At 38.7% G+C, this 10,310-nt stretch overlaps 1 protein-coding gene across 1 annotated transcript; it reads right to left on the bottom strand.

Annotated features, from left to right (window-relative positions):
• Positions 1-641: 641 nt before the first annotated feature.
• On the bottom strand, positions 642-9,859 carry TCTN2 (tectonic family member 2; the record flags this gene model as incomplete). The annotated part of the gene is made up of 17 exons (XM_009865746.1): positions 642-744; positions 1,565-1,653; positions 1,915-2,040; positions 2,548-2,704; positions 3,113-3,216; positions 3,602-3,713; positions 4,045-4,125; positions 4,448-4,525; positions 4,772-4,900; positions 5,734-5,799; positions 6,478-6,613; positions 7,249-7,372; positions 7,608-7,804; positions 8,048-8,148; positions 8,503-8,698; positions 9,383-9,456; positions 9,746-9,859. Coding segments are annotated over 17 exons (1,987 nt in total), but the record flags the coding sequence as incomplete, so codon positions are not given.
• Between the last annotated feature and the right edge of the window lie 451 nt (positions 9,860-10,310).

The raw sequence follows: 10,310 nt of genomic DNA, 5'->3' as shown, positions 1-10,310 counted from the left end.
ACCCCTAAAGGTCCCTTCCATCCCAGCGTGTACCCTGTGGAGCCCGAGTGAGATACAGGTTGCCAATGCAAAGTGTTAACTGGAAAACAGAATTAGAGATTGATACATGAGAATAGCCAAAGCGTTACTGATTTTCAGAAGAATGTCTCCACTGCTCCAAAACCAGGTGGGCTGGAGGGGTTTCATCTTAGAATCACAGAACACCAGGTTGGAAGGGAGCCCAAGGATGGCAGGGAACTAGGGGGAGGAACCGCTGCCTTGGCCTCAACACCAGGGGAGGAGAACAAGCTTGGCAGGACAACGGTCCATCCAAACGGACAATGGTCCATCCGAGAAAACCCCGACCCCCCTGCAGCCTCTGGGCTCAGCTCCCCCACGGGCCCCCGGTCACGCAGAGCTCACCCTGCAAAATCAGCTCCACTCCTGCCTCCTCCAACGGCAGAATCCTATCACTTTTTGTTTTAAATCACACAACCGTTTCCTGTATACCGTAAAAGTATCCGTTTTATGTATATTTAAATGTTTATATAAAACGTTTAAAAAAACCAGGAGTATTTATCCATAATTTTTACCCAAAAGCACATAAAATATTAACAAAAGTGGTTCGCTTCTCTTTACATCAATGTTTTTAAATCAAGCACCTATTCCATACTGTAGAAAACCAAGGGTTACTCAGAACTGCTGCAAGTAAAACAAGAAATGCCAATAACAGGCCTCTAGCAAGACACTGGGAATATGGTTCTCCTGAAAAAAAAAAAAAAAAAAAGGAAAGTATAAGCAGATGAGAGCTGCATTTTAGTTTAGACAACAACCCAAAGGATACAGATTAAAGTATATGCATAGCCTGAATAAAATAATGCAACACACAGCAAGGAAGATGTTTCACACTTATAAAACTTTGTGTAACTTCCGTCTCTGAAGTTGTGCAGGTAATAAATATGGGTGGTTGCCTCTGTCCAGGCACTTCCCGGAACAGAGTCCAAGCACCTTGACACCCTCTGAAACACCAGACATTTAAACTACTGAGTCTCTCACGAAACATAATCCACCTCTGTTTTATACAGAGAAAATCTAAAAATAAACTCTCTTACCAACATAGTAAGTTTTTACCAGAACTTATGTGGGCTGACTGAAAAACATAACAGCAAAATGAGAAATAAAGTCTCCCTCTACCCTTCCGGGGCAATGCCACGCACTGACAATGCTACAATTACAGTAGGAAATGGAAACTGAACAATATTATAAAGCAATATATTCTTCTTTGCCTTGAAAGCAAACCTCCCTCCTAACTCTCCAGGGGAGGGCAAAAGAATCTCTCTGCCAAACATATACAAAATTTCAATGTTATACACCAAGTACTAGTATTTTTTTCTTCCACTAAGTCTAATGAAGAAGTTAATGTATTATCAAGGAAAAAATTAAACTTTTCTGGACCAGGCTTTCTAAACTGGAAATTTTAATTCCCTACTACAAAATACTCTTTCAGACTGAACTCCACAGACCTACTTATGTTTCAGAGAAACATGGCCAGCTCATGGCATTCCACACTGCTTATTATTTTTACCTGTGTAAAAACGTGTCAATGGATAAAAAAGTTGTGGCCAGCACACATCGTTTCGATTGCAGTCAAATTCTGTATAAAACCTGTGAAATCTGGGAGGGGTAAAAAAACCAAAAAAAGCACATACAAATAAAACAGTTTAAGTGTAGTGCCAGGGTAACTTTGCAGGGTAAATTAAAGCCCTTCATGTTCCTCATACACCTGGTGAGGACCCTCACTAACAGAATCAGGACTCAAGAAATCTCTGACCCTTGCTCTGTACCCCACCAAACCAAAACAACCTTTTGTTCAATGCTATTCACAGCGCATACGCTTAACATAATGCAAAGTATCAATGTTTTTACAAAAATTACCGTATCACTGGAATGGGCGGCCGAGTTGGCACTTTAATAAACTGAACAGAAGCAGTGATGGGAAGAAAGCTGATGCTGTTTTCACAGGCAAGCCCGCACTGAAATTGCCATATGACTGTTGAGTAACTGTAAGAATATGCACAACTATTACTTGAGGGTTGTAAATGGAAATTTTGTGGCTGAACAAAACCATGAAAAGACAAAATACACAGTGTTTAGAAAGTTATTATGATATGATCTCTGGATTTTCAAAATCCTGCAGGGAGGGAACAGGACAACGTTGTCTCTTCTACCATGGGACAAGAAATTAAAATGTTATTCTGATGGAATGCCCTGTGTATGCTTACTACTGGCAGCATCATAGATTTTATTTAATATTTCAGTGAAGTAGAAAGAATATAGATATTCTTATCCATTAATATATTTTTTTAAAAAAAATTTTCATTTCACAAGGAGAAAGGCAAATCTGGTTGTGATCAAAGGAATTTGAGTTGCACATATAAAAGGCATGTACAAATTAGAAATAACAAAGCAACATTTTTGTTTGTAGAATTTAATCTGGATAAGTTAGGTAAGCAAGTCTCAAAATGAAACAATTCTTTGTCACATAGCCAGAGACACAACTCTCTCTACCTGATCTGCACAGCAAGAATCTCTTGCCGGGGAATCCCTTGCACTGCACCCACATCAGCAAAGATTATGCGAATATTCAGATTTGCAGGAATATCTGGACAAATGCCTTTTAACCTTCCAGTGCTCACATTGGTATCAGAATTAAATGGATCAAGACCTATGGAGAACAGAGTTATTTAAACAGAAATATTAAGGAAAGCATTCTAATTTCCATAATTATACTGTTATCATAGTCCAGTGAAATACTGGTAACTGTCACACAGGAACACGGGAAAAAAAGAAGTTTTCTCTATAAAAAAATACATGTTAAAAAAAGGAATACTTTCTCAACAGAGAACTAAACCCCCAAGTCATATGTGTACAGGCTGACAGTAAAATATGGGCTAGTGCAGTATCCATTACACGGAGTTACATGTGTGCATGCACACATACATGGATGGATGGATCCAGACACACAGATCAGTATCTTCAGGCATTTGAAAATACATTTTGAGTTTAGTTTGAGATGCTCTATTCATCATATGGGCATATTTAGACTATAAACAGCACCACAAACCTCACTTACGTATAATTTCCACCCAGTCGTCTACATCACTGTAACTTGAATGGGCCCTCTTTCCAACATGAGTAGCTTGTATTAATGAGTTCAATTTCTCAGTTACATTTCCTCTGCAAAATAAGAATGTAAGATTGCACCAAAAAGTAAATCTTTACTGTCTAGCACGCTGGATTGCAATATTACTATATCATAAGGTCAGTTTTCTCTGAAAGATGTTATCTATCACTCAAGAAAAAGAAACTTGTACTATTGAGTTATCTGTTGAAGGGAAGGAACGGCAAAACATTCCACCCCACCATTTGAATACAGAGAGATCCAAGTGAAACCATTATAACTTCCCTTAAAAAAAAAAAAGTAAGACTATGAATCACAGAAAGGTGAAACATATACATGAACATTTAAAAAGAACAGCACTGGTCGTAGGCAGTTGTACAGAATCACGTAATAAACGGCAAGAGGGATGCAGGGAAGAACAATTCAACCCATGTAGCTCACCTTAGAAGACCGCAGTCTTCATTAACATCAACTTCTAGGATGCATCCAGAGAGCGAATCTAGTCCGAATAAAACTGGTGTGTAAGTTGCGGATGTACACAAACCTCTGCCAGCTATGAAATGAAAACATCTCACTTGAGCTTTCCTATATCGACCTTCCTATAAGTAGCTTTCACTTTTGTGCAAAAACATTAAACATTCGAATGCAAAACACCAAGTGGTATAGTTCAAAAGTAGATACAGAAGTTTTCCAAGAAAGCATTAGAGGCTCACTCACTGCAATTTGAACAAGGGTTAGGGAATAGCTGAAAAGCAAAATCTGGCAGAGATTCTTAACTAAACCGTGTAAAAACCAAAACAAACAAACACACCTCTACCCCAAGAAAATGCAAACAACATTTTAGCATTAACTACATTTGAAGTTGCAACTTCACAAGCCAGTACCTGGCTGCCAAATGTTTAGGCTTCCATAAGTATCAGAAGCATTCATACTTGCAGCTCTCACTGGTTTTCCAACTTGATAACCTAAACATAGAAGGGTAAATTGTGAACGCTATATAAGAATCTATAAGCATTAGCATTGTTTTAATAATAAATGTCATCAATCTTGAAGTAAATGAACAGACATTTCCATTACAGTAGGAATATACCCACTTTAAATAATATCTACACAAAAAAAAACTATGATCCAGTCACCACTGTTACAATTTGTAGGGCATTAAGACAGGAAGGTGAGCACTAGCAACAGAAAGAATTATGAAAAAGAGATAGAACAGTCACTGCTAACAATCTCTACAGTTCATTCTTTTCCTTTTCACTTTTAAAAAGCAAAACGAAGTATTAATACCTGGATTCTCAAACAGTTCTGTTTCATTAGTACTCTTTAAACTTAGAAATTTGACTGTGAATCTCTGTGCGAGTATTTCTGGTGAAAAAAAAAAAAGATACTTTATTTTTAAAGAAGTAAATCAGCAAAAAGTATGCTCTATGTAGGATACAAACTTCCATCCTTCATTAGGATACAAATTAATGGAAATCAGCCCCATACATTTTCTTTCCAGAGTCCATGGGAAATTCTTTTTAAAAAGTATTAGTAAAGAAGAGATTATATCACAGAATTGCCATGCTGAAGAAAAAAAAAATCAAAAATCAAAAGGAAATTTCATGATACCTCCATCACATAACCTTCCAAGGAAGACTGTGACATTTATTTGCTCGATGTTCTCTTCTTCCCAAACGAACGTATAATGCTCTGCAAAAGTTACATTTTGACACAGAACCTCTGCAGTAGGAAGGCTTTCTGGCAGAAGAAATAAAAAGACCATAAGGAAAAGCACTGCTAGTTAAAAAGCTATGCTGCCGTAGCACAAAAAGAACACATTCAAAAACTCTAGCAAAATTCTGGAAATTGTAACATACACCTTTCTGAGAATTTATTTTACTGTTTACGTCCCATCTCATTAGGCCAGTGTGACAGTACAATCCCCTCGCTTATCGATATCATTGGACTTGATGATCTTAGAGCTTTCTTCCAACCTTAATGATTCTATGATATTTTAACGTCAGTGGTTCCAGGTCCTTTTGTAGCTAAACCTCTGCAGAAGAACCCAGCCCTGAGGTTTCCATCACCAGCTGATGCACTCCTCCTCCGGACTCCCTCTGCTTTCGTCTCATCGTCCCTAGGGAGCCATCACTGCCCAGAAAAACACATTAGCTTGGATTCCATTAGTTTCATTTGTGCTGCATTATCCTCCCTCTGACTGGGAACCACTGTTCTACATCAAATAACCGCTTCATTGACTGGAAAAGGCCTTTTAGAAGGCATGAGAGCTTACAAAACAGACACACATACATCTGCTTACAGTCGTCCCACCCCACTCACACGTTAATCCTGGAGGTTGTTTTAAAGTGGTTTTTGTATCTGTGTTTGGACCCAATTTCTTGACCAACTTTAAACGAAGTTGAGGTAAATTAAATGCTTACTGCTCTGCCAAACGGTTTACTTTTTGAGTATTAGATAACGTATGAGATCTCTCCTAAGAATTGTAGCAGGTAAAGATTTTAGGCCTCAAAATATTCCTTATATAATGCAGGTTAGGTAAGAAGCATAATTATTAAGTGGAAGGGACATACCACTCTCGGTGATGAATTTGCCCATGTCGGTGACAGTCCTATAGATGACATTTTGCTGGATGAAGTCTGAGAAAAAAATGAACACTGCAGTAATCCGGACCAATGAGAGAGACAGACATACTATTTTCCTGGCCAATGAAAATCCAATCCTTGCTGTTACCTAACTGAGCAAAAAATTATTTAAAAAATTAATTTTGGTTAAGGACTAAACCATTTATGTATTTTGTAAGCTTAGCTAGTTATCGCTGGATCTTACAAAGACGATATCTAGATGAACAAAAATAGACAATTATGGAGCATAAAATAAATTATCTCCATGATATTATCTCAGACTCCAGAATGACAGTTCCCAATTATCTGCTTTTGTAATGCAGAAAGCAACCACTTCTCACTAATTCTAAAATTTATACTGCATCCTCTTGACAGAAAAAGGGCTCTGCAACGGTCCGAAAAAAATGGGAGAGAGGCAGTTCTGTCATGTGTAGCCAAAACCAGTACGAGTCACCAGACACAGATGCATGGGAAACAAAGGTCAATCCCATTATTTCTTATATCCTCTATCTCAGGAAATAGTGGGATGCTTGCTAGGAGGTCATCAGAAACAGCAGCAGAACTGCTGCACTACAGCCACCAGACCCCAAAGACAGTACACGTAGCTACTACATCAACAGCCCTCGGGTTTGCTCCGTCTTAGCAGCTCTGAGAAACATGAAGCACATTTCTGTTCAGGTTTAAGCAGCACACCTCCAGTTCCAGCGTTTATCCTCACGTCATGTGGCAGTCCGTCCTTGTACAACGCCCGAGTGGTAAGGCATGTCATATCAAAGTCATCGAGATACGCTACGGGGGCATGTCTGACGCACTGCCCAGCCATGGATTGCTGTAGGTTCAACAGAAATAAGTTTGTTGGACCCTTTTCTAGCCCCTTGTTTTTCACTTGAAGACTATTTCTTAGTGAAATTGCTCCAAGTGTATATTAGAGCCACATATGACACTTTTACAAACAAGCAATCTGATGTTATCAAATTACATCAATCTGTAGCAAAAGAGAGGTTCAAATTTAAGAAGCACAGCTTTATAGTTTCAATGTGCAGTATGGCCTCATCCTAATTTGTAAAAATAATTATAACCAAGTGTCTCTGAAATGCTAAAGAAATTAGAAAAAAGTACAGCCAGCTGACTAAGATTCAAAGGGAAAACCAACTATGCAGCAATGCAGCAGGCAAACAAAAAAATACAGAAATATGGTAAGTGATAAACTATTAGTTGGGATGCCAAGCTTGCTTTTACCTCTTGAAATAAAAAAAACATTACCATTTGGGGGATGGGCAGGGGGGTCAGGAAGGATAGCATTTACTTTTAATAATGGTTTTGTGCTTTTTTTTAAAAAATATGTTCCACGACTTCCCAACAGCAAGTTGCAGAATCCGGTTACAAAGCCATAAGGAGTGTGATATACAGAGAGTATCAAACAAACCAAGAGGAATCAAGAGCTCACAAACACAAAGTGATTACCTGGGGAATGATAAAATATTCATCTTCTTCTGTCATAATTGGATCTCCTTGTCTGTAACCAGTGAAGAGTTTCCCAGGAGAAGTTTGTAAAGGAATCTTAAATGAAGGAACTTTGGGTGTAGAACTGCAAACAAGTTTAAAAATTTAATAGTTCTTTATTCTCCACCTCACACAAATAATTACACATTTGCTTTCATGTCCCTTATTCTCATACAGTACCAATGACATTTCTCCATTTGCATTTAAAGTTCACACCCTAAAATTCCAATTTCAAGATAACTTCCATTATAAAAACAAGTTTTGTTTTTGATAGCACACCTAATGTGTGTGTTAAAACAATAAATTTTCTTAAGACTTACGTGGAGCCATGATAAAAGTAGCCAAGAAATGGTGTATTGTTAAGAGAAGACTGTACACAAAGGTAGGGAAACCACTCAGGGGTATATTCCATTGACCGAGAAGAGCACAGCTGATCAAAAGGTGGGTTTACATCCCCACCGAACACTCCAGCGAAACACGATTCACTGAATAACTGCTTCAAGTCTGGTGTACACTCCTGAAAGGGAGAAGAACGGTCACTTCTTAGCACAGTAATTGCATCACCATAAGCATCGTAGCCATACTTACAGGTAGGTCAAACCAATTTTGTAAAGAGAGGTCATATTAGAAATACTGGAAAATCCAAACACGTCCTCTAGCCTCATGCAGTCTGAAGGGTTCAGTACTCCTCTCTCTCCCCAGACAACAGAAGGAGCCTTGAAATTTCAAAACCAATCAAAGTTTAATACGAAATAAGTACCGGATCACAGCAACAACGAACATCGCAAGCTCCAGCTGTCAAGTCACAAGGACAAGAACCCAACGGCTGAAACACCTGGTTTGGGATGATAGTTGCATTTTCTGTAAAAGAATTTTTAAAAAAATAAATAAAATCAGATGTAACAGACTGCAATCCAAATAAATAGACCATGTGTATTACGGTTCGTTCTGTGTACCAACCTTTCGATGATAGTTGCATTTTCTGTAAAAGAATTTTAAAAAAAATAAAATAAAATCAGATGTAACAGACTGGAATCCAAATAAATAGACCATGTGTATTACAGTTCATTCTGTGTACCAACCTTTTGCGAAATTCCATTAATGATTATTCAGTATCTCTTACTGCTGCCCAAATCCCGATTATTTTTTTTTTTAAATATAGAGGAAAAGAACAGCCAAAATGCCATTTCGTCTTCAGCATGCCTAAACACTTACCTGACACATTTCCTGTAAAGGAAGAGCTGGCATATATTTCAGCTTGAATCAGGAGATGTGCCAACACCGCTGCATCACGGCAAGCTAAAACCTGAAGCGTTTCGACCACGCAGAGAGATGTTGTGCAGCAGTCAGTGGCATTTGGCAAACACAACCACAGATTTCTAGTCAAGCTTACAGTCACTTTGGAAACATTCTGAAAAAATGAAAAACAGTTTGACAGCTTTGACAGCTTATATTTATTTATATTACTCATCAGCTTCTGAAAGAGAAGTTCTGGTAGCGCTGTGTTTTGTCAGTGCTACAATGCAATGATATTCTTCCTATATAAAATTCAGGTATTTGCGGAGCGTGCAATGACAGAGGGTCTGCTACTGAGACATCAAATACAGTAAGGATACGTATTGCACACAGATCTTTGAGCCATGCGCACAGATTAAGTTACATGCACAATTCTAAAGAAAAGAACACGTTCCAGAAAGTGAATCTCAGTTTTTACAGCTCTCTTCAGTCGAAAACTGCAATGACTGCAGAGCTGATAACTCCCCTAAGGAATTGTGTATTACATAACACTGAAGGCAAGTCTAATATAGGTGTTCCAGAGCTCGGGCTGTATAAACCAGACCCAGCAGATCTGAATCAGTCTCAAACATTACAGCCAACCAGTACATGCAATTTCGGAGAGAAGGACAACAAGGAACCAGTGTCAAAGCTGCACCTCAGCAAACTCCCGCAAAGGGATATGTCAAGGGGAAAAAAAAAGTGCAAGACATCCAGACTGCATTGTTAGTACATTAACATTTTGCTAGTATTTCCTTAGCCCTTAATATATGACAGTTCAATCCTTCCTGGTTTAGGCAAGAATCAGTATTTTACATACCACACCAGGTGTTACATTCAAATTCCAGTCACCAGCTCTTTCACTTCCACTGCAATTTGCAAGTTGCAATTTTCCTATATGAAGATAAAAAATCAAAAAGCATTCCACTGTCATTTGGAAAAAAAGTGAAAAACAAGAAGTATATTTAAACTCCTCTTCTGCCTTCAAGTAGGCACCCCCTTGAGCCAGCAGTGGACCAAGGGCTTAATCAGCAGAAATCCTGTGTAGTTTTTATTTCAGTACTATTAAAGAACTAAATGAAGTGCATTACCATTTCACTAGTATTTCTCTGTCAAAAAATATTAGTAATTCAAGTATATTTATTTGCATTATTGGGGGGAGAGGGGAGTGAAGTGGTCTTACCTGTCTCCTCATCTATAGGACTTACAATTATAGAAAAATTAACTCCTGAAGAATTTCCAAGAAAAAATGAGTTTACTCTGGGTGCTGACATATGGATAAACAAAGGCTGAAAGACTGAAAAAAGAAATAAAAGAGAAAGAAACAAGTCTTAACACAACACCAAGTGAAAAAGGTAACGACTAAGACATATTTAGACCTTACACTTGGGCTAGCTTGTTTACCTTCCTGTACTTTAAATTGCCACAAATAGAACAAAAATATCTCACGATGCCTAGTACAGGAGTGTATTTACATTCCTGCAAAGCGCTGGAGCAGTGAGCTGGCTCCCCACGGCTTCTGCACCAGCTGTCGCCATTTGCCCAGATGCTCGGGAAACACACACTAGTGTGACATCGGGGCAGGAGACTGCAGCACCTGCCAGCCCACGCCGATACCCCACAGGTCAGGCAACACGACATTTAGCATTTCTTGCCGAATTCACTTTTCACTTTTTAATTGCTTGCGCCCACGAAGAGCATCAGGGCCGCACCACCTCCTGTGAGCGCGTTAACTGCAGCCTGCTGCC

The sequence above is a fragment of the Apaloderma vittatum genome, unplaced genomic scaffold (genome assembly GCF_000703405.1).
Source record: "Apaloderma vittatum isolate BGI_N311 unplaced genomic scaffold, ASM70340v1 scaffold8733, whole genome shotgun sequence".
NCBI classification, from domain to species: domain Eukaryota; kingdom Metazoa; phylum Chordata; class Aves; order Trogoniformes; family Trogonidae; genus Apaloderma; species Apaloderma vittatum.
The sequence above is the reverse complement of the archived record's forward strand: the minus strand, read 5'-3'. Positions and strand labels throughout refer to the sequence as shown.